At 35.6% G+C, this 20,574-nt stretch overlaps 4 protein-coding genes across 4 annotated transcripts in view; 1 reads left to right on the top strand and 3 right to left on the bottom strand.

Annotated features, from left to right (window-relative positions):
* LOC146670440 (N-acetyltransferase 8-like) overlaps positions 1 to 20,574 on the bottom strand; it is an 850,360-nt gene that overhangs the window by 660,040 nt on the left and 169,746 nt on the right. The window lies entirely within an intron of this gene.
* Positions 1,142 to 9,934, top strand: sycp1 (synaptonemal complex protein 1). Its single transcript, XM_085407392.1, has 35 exons — positions 1,142 to 1,202; positions 1,585 to 1,714; positions 2,620 to 2,704; positions 2,806 to 2,849; positions 2,935 to 3,099; positions 3,221 to 3,288; positions 3,396 to 3,469; positions 3,564 to 3,622; positions 3,736 to 3,802; positions 3,956 to 4,029; positions 4,145 to 4,253; positions 4,540 to 4,634; positions 4,728 to 4,912; positions 5,002 to 5,069; positions 5,148 to 5,209; positions 5,315 to 5,431; positions 5,539 to 5,643; positions 5,782 to 5,885; positions 5,985 to 6,102; positions 6,204 to 6,274; positions 6,365 to 6,446; positions 6,545 to 6,607; positions 6,688 to 6,750; positions 6,826 to 6,888; positions 7,001 to 7,117; positions 7,213 to 7,323; positions 7,411 to 7,503; positions 7,595 to 7,669; positions 7,777 to 7,863; positions 7,954 to 8,100; positions 9,010 to 9,060; positions 9,205 to 9,276; positions 9,355 to 9,459; positions 9,631 to 9,696; positions 9,794 to 9,934. Exons 2-35 carry the CDS (start codon positions 1,586 to 1,588, stop codon positions 9,932 to 9,934), a joined length of 3,135 nt encoding a protein of 1,044 aa, XP_085263518.1. The 5' UTR covers positions 1,142 to 1,202; position 1,585.
* LOC146670452 (uncharacterized) lies at positions 8,138 to 11,793 on the bottom strand. Its single transcript, XM_085407414.1, has 4 exons — positions 11,702 to 11,793; positions 11,061 to 11,534; positions 10,801 to 10,953; positions 8,138 to 10,714 (listed from the first exon to the last, which is right to left on the bottom strand). Exons 2-4 carry the CDS (start codon positions 11,515 to 11,517, stop codon positions 10,587 to 10,589), a joined length of 738 nt encoding a protein of 245 aa, XP_085263540.1. The 5' UTR covers positions 11,518 to 11,534; positions 11,702 to 11,793; the 3' UTR covers positions 8,138 to 10,586.
* Positions 12,360 to 18,813, bottom strand: slc5a8l (solute carrier family 5 member 8, like). The gene is made up of 15 exons (XM_085407400.1): positions 18,460 to 18,813; positions 18,093 to 18,158; positions 17,779 to 17,830; positions 17,453 to 17,520; positions 16,827 to 16,981; positions 16,423 to 16,563; positions 16,205 to 16,334; positions 16,014 to 16,102; positions 15,614 to 15,726; positions 14,627 to 14,694; positions 14,400 to 14,486; positions 14,067 to 14,260; positions 13,159 to 13,268; positions 12,945 to 13,030; positions 12,360 to 12,836 (listed from the first exon to the last, which is right to left on the bottom strand). Exons 1-15 carry the CDS (start codon positions 18,811 to 18,813, stop codon positions 12,723 to 12,725), a joined length of 1,827 nt encoding a protein of 608 aa, XP_085263526.1. The 3' UTR covers positions 12,360 to 12,722.

Raw genomic sequence — 20,574 nt, 5'->3', positions numbered from 1 at the left:
GAAGTCGAAGACTACTTGCTGTCTGCGTACAGAGTGGCTTCCCACACGTGTGTAGTCATTAAAATCATTGTTTGACCAAGAGCTTCTGGACCATGGGTGGTTTGTACTCTCCTTCCTCAATTTTGAACCTTAACAATGTTAACCTTCTGAAATGTACAATCACATAATGAAAGTGTTTTGCTCTCGTTTGTTTGCTGTTACCAGTAGAAAGCTTTATTTTTAAGAGACACTTTCTCTTTTCTCACTTCTCTCTCACAACATTTATAAGACAGCATGAGCTTTCCAAGCACATCACAGCAAAGTGCAATTTTTTTTTTAACTTTCAGAAGTATCACCCATGCCACTTTGTTTATTCCATAAGCACATTCATTCTCATTCTAAATTCTTTTAAATGTTATTTTTTTCTGGTTCATTGTTGATAATGCATTATGCCAATTATAAAATAATTCTGATGTTTAGCGGTTTGCCTTATGATGGAAAACATGCCACTGACTGCAAAAAAAGGAATTTTGTGGAAAAAGTCAAATAAAAGGCTGTTTAACAAGGATGTAATACTCCACTGTGTCTTGTTTTTTCTTGAATCTAAGATAGAAATATGGTATGATATTTTTGTTATGTGCTAACATAATTTATTTAAAAATTAAATCTTAACGTCAGGAAAAAAAGAATAATTCTACATTATTATTTTGTTTGTAATATTTTTTACATATCAGTTTTGATACAAGAGTTCAGAGAATAATTAATATTCTCCACTATGTACCAAACTGATTGATGGTTTCAAAGATACAAAGTGCTGTTCTTATATGACATATATCACCTCCAACTGCATATCTGTGCTAAATTAGACCCTTGACTATAACGTATTACCTTCATTTTTCATTTTATAATATAAAATTTTGCTTTATTTTGCCAATTTTACACATTAAATATTAATTAAAGGGACACAGCATCCGCCCACCAAAAAAACAACTTAATTTTGTGTATATACCACTGCTACCACAAACATTATTCTTATATTATTATTATTATTATTATTATTATCATCAAGAAGAAGAAGAAAAATAAGATAATAAAAAAATTAAGTATGATATTTAAATAAACCTGAACGACACAAGAATAGTCTTCACTTAAACAGTTGGGCAAGAGTCCTTCCTCGCCTCGTGCAGGGTGGTCGCGTTATAACCGTTAACCAAGTTTAACAGGTAACGTTTAAAAAAAATGTCATAGTTTACACGTAGTACCTAGTAAATTACCACATTGATGTTTATTAAGTAACATTCTAAACTACTGGCTATTATTATTGGTTTTTTATCTTGTATTTTGTGGGAATTAACGCTGCTCTAATATACCGGAGGTAACTGTTAGCTGTTGTCTGCGAGCCTAGTTGACTCACAAATAAAAACGCTAATTACTGTTAGCTAACCAGCTAATGTTTAGGGTTATTTGACTTGTGAATATTAGGTAAAAAGGGAAGATAATAGTTATTTGTAGTCTTCTGGCATTTCTGTGGTGTTTATTAACGATGTCTTGGTTTAAAACACCGCATTATTAAATAACTAGGTTATTGCTGTATGGCTATTCCAGAATGGAGAGAGATCAGCGTTTTAGCTTCAAGCTGTTGGTGCCTCCCAGGGTGAATAACGGACCAATATCTGCGGTTCAACCTCAAGAAATAGTTGAAGACAGAGGCAATTTCATGAAAGCATTGCAACCTGTAAGTCAATAAATAGTTCGTTATAATTAGTTAATAATTAGAAGCTAAACAATGATGAAAAAACTCAAAGCACCACTATGCTAGCTCAGCAGTAACTATTTAACCTTAGCAATGACCATTGTATGTGTGTTGTCAGCAGCATTCTATGAGGCAGTAATTATTGAAGGAAACTGTTTCCAGGGCCTACTCCGTGGATCGGCTTCCTCCGAGGCGTGGACGTCTATCAGCAGAGAATGTACCTTCACCTATCAGCAGAGAATGTCCCTTAGTCTGTAACACAGTCAAATATATTCTCAAGTAATATTCAAGCATGCCATTCAGCGTGTTAGTACGAGCTCGGGAGCAGCTTGGGAGAACAAGAAAACAGAGACTGCTTTAGATTGTCTTCCCAAAGTGACTCAACTTTATTCACAAGTACAACAGTTTATATAGAGGGTAAAATTCATGAGACAGCAGATTTATCAGTTTAAACCAGTACAGACCAAGATAAGGGAGCGTCTTCCTGCCCTTGGGTGAAGAAGCATCCTTTGTGTAGTGTATCAGTTCAGCTACAATTGTGATTATCTCAGCGACATATTTTCAAGGCACAAAACGAAGAGTTCTTTCATTAGTGAAATCTGAAACAAACCATTTGGCCTTCAACAGGCGTCTAAAAGATTAAGAAACTAATGTAGCTGAGGGAGTGATCTCTGTGGTATTTCAACCTTGTACCAGCCTGTGATTCTCACACATCAATTCTTGGGTCAAAGAGAAAAATAACTAAAACAAAGGGGCCTTATTGAATGACAGAGTTTTCCTGCATAATGTCACTATAAAACAATATCCAGTAAATGCTACCATGGTACTAAAATACCTAACAATTATTAACACATATGACATTAAATATTGCTGCTCTTTTCCACCAGAGTTACAGTGAATGCTTTGACAAAGAGAAAAACATCCTGTTCCCCAATACAAACATGGTTGCACCAACTAAACCGCCCAAACAAGGTATTTGTGTGTCTTTGTGTTATTTAACAACACCAGTTCTATCACTTCCAACAGAAGAACTGCACTATAAATATTAAACTAATTATTGTTTCCCACTAAAGACTTTCTGAAGATGAAACTCATGCAACCAATGGAGAAAGACGGGGTAAATATTTCTATTGCACAGAAATGTGCAGCATGAATATGTCTGTGTGTGTCATTTTACTTCCTAAACTGTGGATGTTTTCCAGAATAATTGCAATCCTGGTCAGCTTTATTCAAAGCTGTTTGATGAAGTTGAGAAAATTAAGTGTTGGAAGGTTAAAGTTTATTCTGACACTGTGGAAAAGGAAAGAAGGCTCCAAGATAACAAAAGAACAATTGAAACACAGCGCAAGGCAATTCAGGAGTTGCAGGTGTGTACCCCACAGACTGATCTTATTTGATCTTATGCTTATCTCTGTCTATCTACTTATGTACAACATTTACAACAGGAAGAGATAACTTTGAATTCTTTAATGTATTTTCTGTCTGCAGTTTGGAAATGAAAGTCTCAGCATAAAGCTGGAGGAGCAGATTAGTGAAAATGAAGAACTGAGAAACAAGTATGTGTGATTTGTGAAACTAAGATAAATATGATGATCTGATTACATTTAGCTTTGTTTTGTTCCTTTAATTGTGAAATGCTAAAAACTCAATTTTTAAAATGCAGAAACAATTCAACATGGAACTTGTGCAATATACTCAAGGAAACCTTTGACTCGTCAGTTGAGAAAATACATTTATGTAAGTAAAAATTCTGGTGATCTGGAGAATACTTTTCTTTATCAGCTTTAGTAAGTGCAGAAATAAACGGTACATTGCTGTGAATGTTTTGCAGTTGAAGCTGAAAGAGAGGAAACCCACCACCTCCTTACTGAAAACAACGAAAGCGTTAAGGTAAAACACCACAAAATATTTGCCAGTAGTAGCTTTTAATTTATTATATTTTGTTGACCAAAACATTGTAAAATGATGAGGTTTGATTGCCAGTTTATTACTTTTTCATTTAGAAAATGATTGCCGCATTTGAAACCCTACGTGTCCGAGTAGAAACTGATCAGCAAGAGATGCAGAAAGGTATATATATATACATTTCTTCTTGCCGCTATTACGCCAAAATGTTATGTCTTTTACTCAATAAAATGCCTTAAATGTATTTAGGCTTTAAGTGGAACTAGATGAATTAGTGACACTTTGACCATCAACACAGCATGTTTTATTGTTTTTCAGCCAAAGAAGACTTACTGCAATTTGACCATCTACAAAAGAAATATCAGCAGGAATTTAAGATAAAACAGAAAGAGGTTGGTGGGGGCAAAAAGCCCTTCCATCAGTTTATTTGAGGAACTTTTGGCATGAAATATATTTCCACAAATTTTACAAATTTTGACACGTTAATGACTGACATGTTCTTTACAGATAACCATGCTTCAATTAAAACTTAAGGATAAGGAAACCCAACTACAGAAACTCCTGCTGGACCTCGATGAAACTCAGAAGCACTGCAATGAACTTCAACAGTCAACAAGTAACATCATAATTAGATCTGAAGATAAGCTGTGAATGTTGATTTTATAAACTTTGCTACAATGGTAATAAAAACAGTGTGTTCATAACAAGACATTTTTTAAATATTACTCAGTATTAAATATGCAGAAGTATTAGAGTCATGACAGTATATTTGGATAGATGCTCATTAACATGAGAAAAGGTGCTTAGTATAAGGTGAAAATGTTTTATTTCTTTTCCAGACTTCTGGTCAGGTTAGTACACTTTGTTTTGGGGATATTAATATTATATATGTGCTTTTATAGATCATCAATTTGAAGTTCTCAAAAGTGCAAAAGCTGAACAGGAATCTCTTCTTCAACAACTGAATATTGCTGAGCAGCGCTGCAGAGAGACTGAGGTGAGTATCTTGAGATTCTTTTCTTTGTACTGAAATTGGGCTCTTGTGTTGCATGCAATATGCTTTAACTGAAATATTAATAACCCAACAAAGAAAAATCAGGAAACTACTGCTGCAGCCTTGGAACAAAGTAAAAAAGAGTATGCTGAGGTCATCCAAAGCAAAGATCTCAGTTTACAGGAGCTCAACAGAGTCAAAAACCAGCAAGCAGAGGAGCTAGAGTGCATTCAATCAACCATTCAAGAGCTAAAGACTTCACTAGCACTAGAGAAAGAGAGGTATATTAAACTCCTTCATTCACAGTGTTTTCTAGATAAAGTACAGTGTTTCCTCATGTCATTATATTCTTGTTTTTACTTTTCTGAAGGGCCAAAGAGCTTGAGGATAAACTTATAGAAAACAACACTGAACTTGAAAGGAGAAACACAGTTTTAGGTAAGTCCCACCGGATAACATGTGTTGATATTTTTAGGTGATGTGGTTTCAAGTCGAAAGAAATATTTTACTCAACAGGGGAAACCTTTGACCAAGCTACAAAGAAAGATGGCCTAATCCAAATTCTCAAAGATGAACTGGTACGGTTTATTTGAAGGGAAAGTGTATGATTTCTCTCTAAAACCAGTCCTTGCATGCCCAAGTCTGTTACATACCTTCAAAACAATATGTGTTCTTGTTATTAGGACACAAAATCTAAATCCATTGAGTCAGTGAAGGCTAAAATTCAGTTCACTCAAGCTAAAATGGAGGAACTCATGGCTGAGCTTTCAAAGAAAACTGAAGAAATCCACTTGGTTAAGGTGATATAAGTAGATAAATAGATACATAATGCAAAAAGAAAAGACGATCTGTATCAGATAGCCTAATAAAGATACTTAAAATTGTTTGTCCTTTTTCCCTGATACAGAAAGAAGCAGAGAATGCTTTTGCTGAAAATGATTCACTGAAAAAGGCTTGTGAAGCTGCTGAAAAGGAAAAAGAACATTTACAGGAGAAGTCCACTTTGACTCAGGTATTTACATGTTTTTAATTTTGTTTCTCATCCCCTCACCTCTTATCCACTAGAGAAAGCTGTTTATGTGTTTGGTAGTAAAATATATTCATTGGGTTGAAATATACAATGCATTGCTTCTCTGCAATATACCTGCAGATCAAAGTGCAGGTGCTGGAGGAACAGCTGTGTACTGAAATGAAGAAAAATAAGGAATGCAACGTTCAGATGGAGCAGCTGAGGAAAGACATTTTGCAAAATGAGTGAGTTATTAATAGACAGCCATTTTATCATATTAGCATATATAATATTTTATTACGCTGTTGTAATATGTTTCATTTTTTATTTATGTCATTTTTAAGAGTAAAGTATGAAGAGTTATTATCAAACTTTAATGAGCTGCAGTCTGAGAAGACAGCCATTCAAGAGCAGTTTGAAAATGGATTATCTAACGTGCAAACTATTGAGGCAAACATGAAGGTTTGAATTTTATTATATTATTGTCATTTTTATTATTATTTGTATTATTATTAATTCATTTATTATATGAATCACAAATTCTGAAAACTGTTTTGACTCAGGTGAGTGAGGAGAAGGCATTAAAACTCGATGGAGAAATTAAAACGCTGGTGGAAGAAAACAAGACTTTACGGTGAATATGCACTTCAGAGGCTTAAAGATACTTTTTCCTGATTGGAATGCACAGTTTTTGAGATTTAAATATTAATTTTCCATGCAATAGAGATGAGTTAACTGCAGTCAAAACCAAAATCCTGGGGAAATGTGTACAAACAGAAACTCTGCAGAAGCAAATTGAAGAAAAGGTAAGCATCTTAACTAAATTATTAGTAGAAACAGGGCTTTATAAAGATGCTTATTCTAAACATGTTCATTATGACTTCTTTATGCTCTGTGTGAACAGTATGAGCAACTTCAGGTGAAAATCACAGAAAAAGAAAAACAGATCAAAGCTGTGGAAACAAAGGTGAGTGAAAAATGTGAAATTGCAAATACTGTTGTTATTGATCATTTTCTGGAACTAAACAAAAAATCTTTGCTTTTTAGCTGTGCAAACTCAGAAAACAATATGAAATTAAATTTAAAGCCCAGGAGGAATACAAGAAAGAGGTTTGTAATGACCATGAAACTCTAGCTATAAAAGGAGTGGAATGGTATTTATTGTCCTCACTTGTATATTTTCAGAATAAAATGCTTAAGAAACAAATGGCACAGGAGATTGCAAAATCCAGTGACCTTGAAACAACGGTATGGGGATGGTTTGCTTTGTGTTTTTATTTTCCAGTTGTTAATACGTATGTGAACTATTTAAGCTAATCAGTATTAGACTGGAAAATTAAGATGCTGCTTTAATCTTTAGATCAACAGCCTTCAAAATGAGTCCCAGAACCTTAAACAACTCAAACGAGAAGAACATGAGAAACTGCTCAAGGCTCTTGAGTCAAAATCGACTTTTGCAGCAGAACTTGAGAAAGAGGTTACTTTTTTACTTTTCAATTTGTAATTTCAATTTAATTAACATTTACCTCCTTCAAATTGAATTTACAATAATAGAACCAATTTGTGTTGTAGGTCCAGAAACTTAGAATAACAGCAGCAGAAGCCATTAAGAACAAGGAGGCCACAGAACTTAAATGCCAGCATAAGATTGGAGATATGGTCACTCTGATGGAAAAACATAAGGTAAAGTTATTATAATGGCCTTTTTGCTGTCTGATAAATATGTCTCATGTATATTGTGTTGGAATGAACCCAACTTGTCACTACCAGAGCCAGTATGACCGGATGGTCCAAGAAAAGGACGCAGAACTTGAAGAGAAGAAGAAGAATGAGATGGAGGCGACTGCTCGTGAAAAATCACTGGTACCAAGAAACATGCTAAGTAGCACTAATAATGATTGACCAGAAAATATGTCATATCCTAACATTTGCATCACAAATTTCTCTAAATCAGGAATTGGACCTCTCAAAGCATAAGTCTGAAAATGAGAGGCTGAAGAAAGAGCTGAAGGCAGAAACAAGAGAGAAGGTATATCCTACTTTAAATCAGTTTATTTTGGATTTATGAATACAGCTGTTTGTTTGTCATACTTCTGAGAGAGACAGCTCACAATGTAACAAACACTTTGAATTTAGAAAAACCTCAGAAACAAAACAAGTGATCTGAAGCAGGAAATGTCTGTTGTGAAAAGGACTCTGCTGTCACAAGGGAGCGACAAACAGGTACAGTGCATGCAGCTCATAGGCTGCCACTAGATGGCATTCTTTGTCATTACTTTTAGTTGACCCAAAATTGCATGTGTACTACTACAGGTAGCTGCCTCAAACTATAAACAAGGGAAAAGTTCAGAGGTTCCAAAAGAGAACTCTTCAAAGAGTCACACATTTGACTTCTTCAAGGCCAAGAAAACTTCCTCCTACAGCAAAGATGGTCAGAGTTTGGCCACTCGTACAACATATGTGAGTTTTATCGACCAAAATGTTTTCAACAGATTAAGCACGTTTTGTTTCAGACATTTTTGTTTAAGGTAAGCTTAGAAAATCAGATGATTAAGGTTTTTATAACTACAGATTTCTCAAAATAGCCTTTTCTACTTCAGATATAGTACATCCTTGGTTTTGGGTATTATGAAAAATAAATACAACCCCAATTGAATTTGCTGAACTGGTATTTATTAGAAAAATAATCCATGGTACCAGGTTATAGGTAAAGACAAAAACAGAACAACATTCAGCTGAGTCAGGATCAGCCGATATTTGGTCTAAGTGATTGGTGGATCAAAACGGACAAATAGATTCATTTATTATTTTTCCATAATATTTGCGAAGATTTTAATTGCCATTTTTTGGTTTGTTTTTTTTGGTGGACATGGTGTTTTAGCCTTTCAATTTGTAGCCCTATAGCTATTCATAATGTTTATTATTCACCTGGATTTTATTTAGAGAAAGAAAAGAGATTTTAAATGTATTTATTGTGTATGAGTAAAAAAAGGTATATATTCATATGTTTGAATGAGAGTCTCAAATGTGCCATGGGAACTAAAAATGCACCAGAGTTGACAGATTTATTTAGAAACCATCAATTAACAAGAATAGCAGTGTGAATATGAGCATGGGTGTTACGCATTGGAGAAAACATTTAAATTCATGAAGAGCATCTCTCAGAGATTAGTAAGCTAGCAGCTTTTATAGGGCCTGAGAATACTGGCGCCAGATACTCTTAGTCAGTTCACATGGAAGACTCTGCTAATAATTGCCTATAGCTGTAGGGAACGACTGCAAAACTTTGTGTGTGAGTGCAAAGCAGTACAATGTAACCTTATTACCACAGCCTTTTTCTGAAACAACTTTGTTTGAATTGTTGTTAAGGAATCTGCTACTGAATTTATCAGAGCATCATGTGGAACACCAAAATCCAAGGTAGACTGCAATTTAACCTATTCATAAAGTAGATATATAAAATGGCTATAGTGACAGAATAAATTATAACATAATTCATGTATCGATATGCTTTTATTTACTTTAAGTTTTATGATAAATGATTGCACTGACTTTGAATTGTAGTGCATCAGCAGTGAAGACATGAAAACCCCAAGAAGTCTTACAAACCATATTGCTGGAACAACAAAGATCAAAGTAATATAGTATACCATTCTGACATTTTCCAAAATTGAAAAAATATGAATATATTCACTGACATTTACTCCCCTATAGTCCTACAGAATAAGGACTCCCCCTTCTGAACAGTCAGCACAGTGGGGAAAGAGCGCCATTGAACTTGACCCCAAGTCTGACAGCTCAGATCAAAATGATCTCTTGGTAAGCAATGTTTTTTTGTTTTTGTTTTTTCGGGTTGGGGGGTGGGGGCTTGTTAATATTTAAAAAAAAATAATGGCATAAACCTTGCAGGTTATGTGAATGTGATTTTACCATTTCTGCAAATTCGCTAGGACAGATTAATGTGTATTCCTCTGTTTCTTGTCTTGATAGACCTTTACAAATACACCTGCACATAAAAGTTCAGATTCACAATGTAAACTCCACATTCTCAAAAAGGTAATGTGCCTTTATGATCCAACAAAGTGGCATATAATATACTTACTTTGATTTTTAAAAATCCCTATATGTGTGTATGTGTGTGTTATTTTTACAGAATCAGAGCCCACTCATTCATAAATCACCAGGAAACTCCTTAAAGCTGGCTGCAATGAAAAGAATGAGAGATGCTGGTTGGACAGCTGTTACTGGCTGTGACAAAAAAAAGAAGAAGACCAATGAGAAGATTTTTGCCTAAGTATGGCTGTTAGGTCAGATTAGCAGTAATAACAATATTGGTAGAGGTGGGTGACTTGAAATACAGTTCTATTGAGAATGAATAAATAATACACGATTGACTGAATAACAAATAGACTAAAAATAACACAAAAACATGAATGGAATATGTTTCTATGGTTCAACTAAAACATAGTGTCAATGAGAAGAAGGTTTTAGTGTTAAGATGCCAGCTTTTAGTAAGTTTATTTATGGGTGTTTAGGATTAAATTTCTACCTACTACAGAGTCAATGTCTTTACTTATGTATTACTTTGCTGTTGTGCTAATGTTTGGAATAACTCATCTTTAATGTTAACGTGAAATCTAATATGTTCTATCACAAGGTTATGTTGCTGATCTTTGACAATTTCTAGTTGTTACAAGTTACTCTGTTAATATATTTATGTATTCTGGTGTTGTAAAAATAAAAGCAATGTTCTCAAAAATCAGTTTTGTACTTGTTTGCATGTCCTACCTATTCTCATTTTCCTTTTCTAAGGACCACTTTTCTCTTATAAAGACCATCATAGGAGTTGTATTTCAGTCTTGAAAGTATATTGGTTACATTAGTTCAGTACATTGGTTTTACCCACTCCTAAACTGTAGATTTCAGACTATAGAAACTCTGTGTCTTTAATGGAGAAACTCAAGGTGGAATTGAGACTGGTCTGCAGGAGCTGTTGGTACGTTGTCGTAGATTGGATGGCCATCATAAAGTCCTCCAGAAATAACGAGTGTGTCATCATCTGCCACAAATGTATCTGTTTAAAATTAGATTAGTATTTTTAATTGCCAATAGTAAATAAAAGGGTTTGAACTAATTGTTTGATGAAGGAGAGTCCCTTACCTGTGTATTGAGCATTATTGAGAGGTTGGTGCAAGTACTGTATTTTCTGTTTGCATTTGTGAAACATAAGAAAAACCAACAACACAGCAAATGCTCCAAGTACAGTGCTGAAGACAATAGTCATATTCCTTTCAGAGACATTGAGGCCCACATCTAGCAACAAAGTAAAACAGCAAGAATTACCATAATCAGCAAATTATATTAAAAAAAATGAATAGTTGTTGATAAAACTGCAGATAAGAATGGAGCCTTATGCTTACCTTGTCTGGTTCTGTTCATGGTAGTATGAGTTGCATTTTCAGTTGTAATTACTGGAGTACTTGGTGTACTTGAGTTATCTACTGTGGTCTGGATTGCTGCCGTTGTTTGTGCAGTAAATGTTGACATTTGAGTGCTAGAGCTTGTAGTCCTCAGAGTTGTACTGTTTGTTAGAGGAGTCAAGGTGGTTGCTGACTGAGAAGTCTGGTAGTGACTTGTCCTCTCGGTTGTTGCCGCAGTGGTGCTAACGACAGTTTTGTTATCCAACTGTGTGCTGGTATATAGTGTTGTCTCCTCAGTCAAATTTGAGATTGGTGAAGTAGAGTCAGACTGAGTTAGTGTCGTAAGGGTCGTTAAGCTAAAGGTTGGTTGAGGAGTGCTAGTCCCATTTTCTGTTTGGGCCACACTGAACAAAAGGGCCAGATGGCAGTAAGCCAGGGCAGTAAACTTTACATCCATGGCCTTTTAATCTGGAACTAGAAAGAAAAACATTAGCTGAAATCAAGACTGAACAAGACTAGATGTGATCTTTTTAGTTAAATTACACAAACATGTAAATCCCTCTTGTGAAATTTTAAGTAAATTCAAACCGTTTAAAAAACTAATTCTAAAAAAAAAAAAAAAGAAAGAAAAACCAGCTCACCTTGTTTAGTTAATAAGAGTGAAAACAGCAGCCTAGTTTAGTTTAATTCTCTGGTTGAAAGTGTGCCTCCATGTCTCAACTGACTGTTCACTTCCTGGATTGAAAGTGGCTGATACTATGGCAGGTGAATGTGGGCAGGGCAGTTTTACCCTTAAACTTCCTCTACTGTTTGTTACTAAGGAGACAAAGGCATTGTTGTAAGTCGGTCCAGAGATCAGCGTCTGTTTCTTTATGGCAAACATATTTTACAAGCCTTAAAGAGACAGTTACCAAAAAGACAATACAAAAGACAATACATGTATATATATATAGAGAGAGAAAAAGGGGTGTGTGTACAGTTCATGCACTAAAGTTTTTAGAGTTTTTTGTGTATGTGTGATTTAAGGTTTTTTTTTTTACTGAGTACACTTTTTTTACAAAATATTTTATTGACAAATTTGTTACCAGCTTGTACAGGCAGCTCATAAAGAGTGCAATAGTTTCCATATAAAAGCAACTCTGTAATAAACAAACAGCCATTGTTCATGTTTCAAAACACTTCCTTCAAAACAGTAATCACACTGTACAGTAAAAGTGAGCAATACTCCAATATGTATCTCTGTGTCGGCATAAAATTAAGTGCAATGTTCAGATAGATTATGAAACTGTAATCTGGTATCAGCAATTATAAAGGGCGATAAATGGAATAACAAGGTTGTCTAAGTGAACATGAAACGGGAACATCTCAGCCCATGGGGAGCAGAAGTTGTGGGCATCTGACTTGAATAAACAATGATTTCTTTTTCCATCATTGTATTAAATACACTGTTTCTGTCTTGTTGAAATATGTCAGTAACATAAATACAATGATTTCTTGAGTGATTCAATTTTAGATTTTCGACACATGATTAGTATCAATATAAATACCATTATCATCAGATGCTAATAAAGGGGTTATGCTTGTGCTTTATGTGTGTGAGTATATTTTCTTAAATTTAATTAAAATGACCCCAAGACAGAATATGTCATTGATAGACTAATATTATAGTCTTGTGTTTTTTTCAACATCTTTGCTCATCACGTCGTCTTCTTTGAATCCTGGGTTGTCAGCTCCCATGCAAATGTTTGCTGAAGGCTTCTCTGTGATGTCTGATTCCTGTATTGGGTTAAAAACATATTATATTTATAACACCAAATTTTTGTTTATTTTGGAGAGGGTTGCTGATATGTTCTTCCTTTGTTTGTTAGGGGGTAAGCATCATACCTTTGACTTATTGCACCAGCTGAAGCAGATTAAGTCATTCTTCCTCACAAACAGCTCTGAGTTCATCTTGTCTTGCTTACATCCACCTGTATATGTATAAAAAAAATACATACTCCCTCGATTTTATCCTTGTTTTGATATAATTGAAATACCATAATATTATGGACTAGATTTCTGCAGTGCTTCAAGTAAAGACTAAAAAGTAATATCTCACCTGTGATCACGCTCACAAGCAGGCCAGACACAATTGTGGTCAGAACGCCCAACAGAGAAAAGTAGACGTAAGACAGAGAGTACCAGGTGTCTGCTAAAGGAGGCCTATAACTGAAATGAACAAAAATCACTCATTTTAATATACTTAGACTATATATAAAAATTTATGTTTAAAGCAGACAACTGTTTTCAACTGTTGACAACTGTGTTATGATGATCTAATGTTGGCAGTGTTTGTTTTATGTGTGACTCCTCCCACCAGAGGATGGCTGTGGGTTTTTTCCCCTCTCTCTTAGGAGGTGGACACCTGGGCGTGCCTGGTAGTTGGGTGGAGTCTCTTCCTGTCCTTGGATTAGATAATTGGCTAATCACCTCCCGTACTTAACTACCAGATGACAGCCACCTGGCCCCCTCCTCTCTCTCCTAACCTCCACCATCCAACAAAGAACCTGTGTTTTGATTCGTTGCTGTGTAGAGTTTCTTTGACAAAGTGATTTGCAAGTATAACCTCGTGTGTGTGTCTGGCGTTAGTACCTCAATTTTGTAAATAGCTGTAAATAGATTTGTCAAGTAGCAATCGTGTATTTTGTTCACCTTGTATATATCCTTCACTGCAGCAGCCTAGTAGGCGTGAGAAGCCATTTTTGTTGATTACGTTTTCTCCTGTTTTTCATTTACTTTTTCATTTTTCATTTACTTCACTTTTTTGTACAAAAAGTACAAACTTCCAGAGAAGTTTGTACTTTTTGTAGTTGATTCGTGAGGTTTAATTATGCCTTTTTAGACAGCTATTAAACAGCTGTTGTTGTTTGTTTTTTTTTGTTAAATAAAAGTTTACTGTGATTTTTTACTGTGTTGCTGAGTAGCAAAAGAAGGTTTTGCATCAGTCTTTTATGTAAAATGACTCACTCAGGCTCTGGGGTCAGAGTCACTGGACTGGTCCAGGGAGTTATTGTTGTATAGTTTTGGCCTATTGTGTTGTTGCAGCCTGCAGTGGTGAGTGGAAGAGGATTTGTCTTTTCAGCTGTTGGTGGGTAAATCTGGCCTCCGATCCCCACCCACAGAGTCAACACTAGACCAATGATCATTCCCACAAGTCCTCCCTGAAAAGTAAATATGAACACAGTGAACTACTTTCTCTAGGACGTCACATTTTTATTACTTTGGCAATATATTTTTTTTTATGTGTTATCAGGTTGTGCAGTTGTGCTAGTAGAAGTCTGAGGGCAAGGAAATACTCACTATTGAGTTTGATGTGCGAAAAAACATGCCTAATAGATAGAGACCAAGGAGCGGTCCGCTTATCATGCCAAATATAGAAAGAGCAGCCTGAAAAGAAAAGGGGGGGGGGGAAAAAGACAAGAAAAGAAAAAAGTAGTTTACCCTGTAGTTTGCAACTTTCACCTCATGGTGAAGCTGAAGAGCAATAAATGACTGCAGTAGTTTGTGTTCATGGTGATTCAGATTACCTGCAGGACGCTTCCCATCAGGGAAGCTACTCCAGCCATTCCAATACACACTCCTCCAAAGAAAACACCTGCGAGTAGAAAAATATAAAAGATCCAGCTTACAACGTTCGCAGTGCAAATTCAGTTGTTCAGATAGGCAACATGTTTTACAGTTTTCTAGAACAAATGTTATTATGGTTATGCACACTTAACTCTGTTTAAAAGCAAATGTTTATTTGGGTTTTTTTTCTTCATATAATTCAATTTATCATCATAACTTATGGAAAAATAAGTCCACAAAGGTGATGTGAGGCCAGTAGAAATCATGTTTTTTTCCTACCATAAATGATTTAGCACTTTAAAATGGACTGCAAGGAACAAGATCATTGTGATCTTGTGCAAAAACAGCATATTGATCCATACTAAAAACTGTCTGTATGACATAAAGAAGAAAAAGATAAGCTATGTGCTGCAAAAATATTTTCATAAATGAACGACCTACACCATAATTACACCTTCTGAAAACAGTAACAGTACCGACTGTTCTGTTAGGTCTGTTAATATAAATTATTAACAATTGTTTTTTACGACTTCATGACTTGTCTGTTTGCTGAATTGACAAGACTTCCTTTGTTCAGAGGTATTACGCAGGCTCAAATGATTATCTATGATATATTTCTAATCATTTCATAAGTTATATGGAGGAAATGCTTTGAATCCTTTGCTTAAAATAGCAAGATAAGATTGTTATCTCGATGTCACTTGCTCTTTTGCAATCTCAAAGGGTCTGGGATAATAGGAGTCTGAACAGTTGTTGGTGACTACTTATAAACAAAGAGCTGTAAAGTCTTATTATTAAGCTGCGTTATTACAGACACGATGAAGCTTTTATTCGGGGTTTTCAATTCAATTCACTTTAATTAATATATATATAGCGCCAAATTGCAGCAACAGTTGCTTCAAGGCTTTTTTGGACTATTTTGGAAGTTTTTTGTTTCTGCAACTTACTCAGGCCCATGTTCATCCAGCTCACTTGCTTCTGTGTGAGGTCTTTGTACACTGGTAGAATAAAGTCTTCTACCGTGACAGCAACTAGGGCATTAATGCTGGAAGACACTGTGCTGAAAAATATACAAAGGTAAGCTTTTAGACTTGGAACACAACAGTCAGGCTGATGCATTTAAAATGATAATTACACACAGAGAAGCTAGTTTCAGGAAACAGATGGTACTTTATGGCATTATCTATGTCTAGTAATGCAAATGCAAAAATATTATCCTGTTCACTACTTAGTGACTTTTTCTCAGGCAGCAACAAAGGCAGTTCTTTTCTAAGAATGTTAATTTATCAGGTCTTGATCCCTGCACAGCTCTAAAATAACATGTTTTTGCATGTCTAAGGCTCTCACCTCAGGGTACCACTATATGCTGCAGCCACAAACAGGCCTGGAATTCCAGGGAAGTCTGCCAGAATATCCATCACAAGGTATGGGAACAGCTGGTTGATAAATATAACCCATGTTTTGTTACACATAATGCTTTGTTGCACAATAAAAGGAAAGGTGGTGAGGACTAAAGAGAAAACTGCAGGTTTACTTACTTGGTCAGGGGTGGCAACATCACCGTTTGATAGTGGATCACAATTCTTGTAAATGGAGTACATGGTGAGACCAGAAAACATAGCCAGAGTTACAGTTATCCACAAGCCAACCATATTCACATACAGAGACCTGAAAGATGAAAAAAGACATGTCAGCACATAAAATTTTGCTCAGACTCAGCAATGTACTGTTTGTATTGAATTACAGGAACGCTCACATTTTGGCATGTCCCAGGGTTTTGCAGGAGATATAACGCTGCACCTGGGACTGGTTGATTGCGTAGACTGCCGTCCACATTATGCTACCGCCAACTACTATGCTCCAGAAAGTATGTCGTTTCAGGGGATCTGGATCAAAACTGTGATAGAAATGTCAATAATATGAAAATATATTGAAGGTTAACTTTGAGGACTTCAGCAACACAAACCTCTAACGTGGAATGGCATATAGAAGCCAATTAGCAGGCTTCCCATCCATGATATTTATTTTTGGATGCAAAATATTTTTAGTAAATTTCCTTGGAATTAGTAATCACAGTTTATGTGATTCAAAAACCCTGCCCGTTTTTTATTGTAAAATAAACTCACTCACTATTGGACATAAGTCTGCTTGTGTACTTACTCAAAAGCTTGTAGTCGGCCTCCTTCACCAGCATCTTCCCAAATCTTTGTCAGGCCTCCCTGCAGTACAGCTCCTCTAGCTATAACAGCCACAAAACCTGCCAGCATGACCACCATCTGAAGCACATCTGTCCAGATTACTGCTTTCAGACCACCCTGAAGTAAACATTGATGTTAGAGTAAGCGTCACATTGTAAAGGTTTTTTGCAGAATCTGTCGAGCTGATTCCTTAGTAAGAGTCACAATAATGTTTGGATGTGTACAATTATTAATAATCAAGGAGCCAATAACTTTATTTTCAGTCATATGTAAGTGAAAAACTGCTTATTAAAACCTCAATGAACCAAAACATTTATCATTAGAAATACGATACCATACCACCTTTATTTATAAAGCACTTTAACATAAAACCAGAGTTCACAAAGTGCTGTACATGCTAATAGCATAAGTAAAGAAAATTAAACACAACAGAGGAAGAGCCAGACGGCGAGCCACACACACTGGCGCCATCTTGAAACTTAAAACCAGCTGAAAGCATCCTCTGGCGTAACAACGTTTTCAGTTCATGCTTCTCTAAAACAACTAGTTAAATAAATATAATACTTTTTTACATTAGATGGTACCAACCAAAGTGCAGTAGATGATGCACACCACTCCCGTAGCCACCAACACTCCCCACAGATCCAGTCCAGTGACTGAGTAATAAGAAATAAGCTTCATTATGGTTCTGTCTGCATCCTTTTTTTTTTTTTTTTTCAGTTTTTGGGTTTTGGTTGTTTTTCTAAATAAACCTTTATATAGGATAAACATGAAAGAATCATTAGTATATTAACTCAGGACTAATATTCCACTAAGAAGAAGTAGAAGTTTTATGAGCAGGTGACAGTTTAGTGAGGCTTAAAGCTAAAAGTCCTTCAATTATCAAGATGTGTTTTATGAGGTTTTTGGCTTACTTTGATTTAGAGCAAGAGCTGGAGCATAGATAACCAAACCGGTATACAGTGCCTGAGGAAAAATGTCACCATTAGCTGATTACATGGAAAAACAACAAGCATATATTTTATATTAATGCTTTCTTGGAAGTGGAAGAAACAGGTTTACATAAAGTCAAACAGAAAAAAACAGCAGGTGCTGTTTTCATTTTACCTTTAACATTTTAATCATTGGTGTTTCCTCAACTTTTCATTCCTAAATAATTTCAGTTTTAATAGTCAAAATTCATAAAGTAATTGATCATATATTTAATCATTTTAAACTCTTTGCTTACCGTCTGGACGATGTACATTGATGTCCCAATTATCCGAATGGGGCGGCTGAATCGCAACTCCAGGTACTAGAAATGAAAACGAACCCTGGATATCAATAGAAGGATCTTTTGGTCCACAAATTTGCTAGATTGCTGTACTGTGTACTGTATTTTTTAAAAATAAAACTTCCAAAAAAATACTTTAGATATTTCTTTGCATACTATGTTGGAATCACTTTTAACAAGTAATGAGTAACCTGTAATGAGTAACCTTCATTAACCAGCACCAAGCTGTGTACATTATTTTTGTTGTTTGCTTTATTGATCTTTGGCATTTTAAGTTATTTCCTGATTCATATGTTCACCAGTGTTTCTACCATCTCCCTACCTCATAGGCACTGGTGACCCCCAGTCGGTAGAAAAGAGGAACAAAGAGCTCAGCACTGATTGCAGACATGATAGCATAGGCGAAGCCAAAAATCCAGAAAGCAGATCCAAACCGGTAGGACTCAGCAGGTGTACCAATGACTGTGATGCCAGACATAAAGCTGGCAGTGAGCGACATGGCAACTGGCACAGCTGTCATTTGCCGTCCACCCAGTAAGAACTCCTCGCTGCTAGCCTCCTTGCGACCTCGGAAAGCCTGGAATAGGCCAACGCCAGCTGCCAGCAGAATTATTCCAGCAAACACCACATAATCCCACACAGAGAAAGTTGCCACTGGACCTCCTGTACCCACCATGGTTGATTCAGTAGGAGAAGCAAAGGGTCTTCCTTTGACACACAATATTGAACTTCTGTCAGAATTCAATAACTTTCAATCTTGCAAATATAGTCCTTCCCCTTTAAATTATCCTGAAATTGCCCTTAAATCCAGTTGACATGCAGTGCATTTCAGAATCAATTGTCAGAAATTTAAATCCGCTGCGTAGTGGAAAAGTTATAGCTTGACCTCCTCAGATTTTACAAGAGTTTTCTTGGTTTTAGTCTTCAATTATTTGCAGCTTAGCCACTTTAACTATAAGAAAACTTTCTTCGATGGATGAGAACATTGAGGTAGTTCAACTGTCTCCCTTGTTGTTGACAGAAATCTGGTCCACTCTGGTGGTTCCTAGTGACTATAAAGATTAGTTCACTTTAGTTAATAATCTATCAAGGCCACTACACTAAGTAGTAAAGCCTTCTGTATTTTTCCTAATTGTAAAAACTGATGAGCCTCTAGTGTGTCTTCTTTTATGACACATTATCACGTGGTGTATTCTTTTCGGACAGAAAATAATGTTATTATGGTGTCACTTCTTATTAAAAAGAAATGACATGTTGACACACCTATGAGGAGTCTGTGTGCAACTCATGGTTATTCAGTATTTATTGGTCATGTTAAGAATTTCAAGAGGAGGAATGTGGGTTAAATATTTTGGGTTTTCTGACATTGTGTTTTATTTGCCATACATGTCATATGTGATTGCTAATCCCTTACTTAGCATTTCAGTATTTGATTATCTCTCCAGTAATGCATAGAAAGGCACAAAAGTCACACATCTAGTGTCAGTGAAAAGCATAGCTACAGCAAAAAAAACTGCACACTAGAGAGAAAAAGTAAGTGTAATCATTTGCACTTGCTAGTTCATTAAATATTAGCGGTTTCATGGATGGTTTCATTCAAGACGTCTTTTATGAGAGAATCAGTTACTCTAAATTCTTAAAAAGTTAATGTAAAATTCACTGTTTATGTATGTGCATTTGAACAATAGCTGGGGAGAACGAATGATCAGTTTAAGGTGGAAGCTAACATTGTATTTTACTGTTCAAATGTTCAATGTATCGTAATCATCTTGTGAGCAATATTCCTGGTCACTGATAAACTAAATGATGACAGCAGGTTAACCATGTACATATACTTTAATGGTAACTGTAATTAGAGCAAAAACTTTTACTCTAAAAAAAAAACAACCTTTTGACTAAAATGAAAAAGAAATCAGTATATCCAGCTCCTGCTCTGTACTTCTTTGTTGTCTAATATTTTTATATTTGCATTGATCTTAGTGGGCTACAGATACACAGAAACACAACAATGGCATTCAAAACAGTTGCAAAATCACTTAACGTGTACGAGACTTTGACTATGTTCGACAATCATTAAACTAAATTACAGATAAGGAGACACAAAGTGTCTCTCTATCTTTACAGTAACTTTTACTTTAGTAATACAAAATCGGGTTGTATAACCCTTTTTGATTGTGTTGTACCAGTGTCATCTCTGGACTGTGACTGTTGAGTGTTTTGAACGACTCACATTGTTGCATGTTTTCTTTGGTGTCACTTTAACACTGCCGGTGTGCAACTCTGCATTATAAGAAGTTTTCAAGTTAATTTTTACATAAATGAGTAACAGATTGGCTTGTTTGGTAAAGAAAACATCTCGGGTTAAAATTTGAATGGCCCTCTAATAAAAAAAAATGCGTTCTTTAAAGCAGAAAATAAGCTTTTTGTGTGTTTTGTG

This window comes from Rhamphochromis longiceps, linkage group LG5 (genome assembly GCF_057381845.1).
Source record: "Rhamphochromis longiceps isolate RC_006_pf linkage group LG5, R_longiceps_female_GT1.1, whole genome shotgun sequence".
Classification (NCBI taxonomy): Eukaryota; Metazoa; Chordata; class Actinopteri; order Cichliformes; family Cichlidae; genus Rhamphochromis; species Rhamphochromis longiceps.
This window is presented reverse-complemented; position numbering and strand designations above follow the sequence as displayed.

Excerpts from the sequence above, each read along its gene's own strand:
- slc5a8l (XM_085407400.1), bottom strand. The coding sequence starts at position 18,813 with ATGGTGGGTACAGGAGGTCCAGTGGCAACTTTCTCTGTGTGGGATTAT. Across the intron at positions 16,103-16,204 it reads ATGTTGCCACCCCTGACCAA|CTGTTCCCATACCTTGTGAT; the intron begins GTAAGTAAACCT and ends TTTATCAACCAG. Across the intron at positions 14,695-15,613 it reads CTGGATGAACATGGGCCTGA|GTGTTTTCTTTGGAGGAGTG; the intron begins GTAAGTTGCAGA and ends TTCTACTCGCAG.
- sycp1 (XM_085407392.1), top strand. The coding sequence starts at position 1,586 with ATGGAGAGAGATCAGCGTTTTAGCTTCAAGCTGTTGGTGCCTCCCAGG. Across the intron at positions 4,030-4,144 it reads TTAAGATAAAACAGAAAGAG|ATAACCATGCTTCAATTAAA; the intron begins GTTGGTGGGGGC and ends TGTTCTTTACAG. Across the intron at positions 9,061-9,204 it reads GTGGAACACCAAAATCCAAG|TGCATCAGCAGTGAAGACAT; the intron begins GTAGACTGCAAT and ends TTTGAATTGTAG.
- LOC146670452 (XM_085407414.1), bottom strand. The coding sequence starts at position 11,517 with ATGGATGTAAAGTTTACTGCCCTGGCTTACTGCCATCTGGCCCTTTTG. Across the intron at positions 10,954-11,060 it reads CATGAACAGAACCAGACAAG|ATGTGGGCCTCAATGTCTCT; the intron begins GTAAGCATAAGG and ends CTTTGTTGCTAG. Across the intron at positions 10,715-10,800 it reads CAATAATGCTCAATACACAG|ATACATTTGTGGCAGATGAT; the intron begins GTAAGGGACTCT and ends AATTTTAAACAG.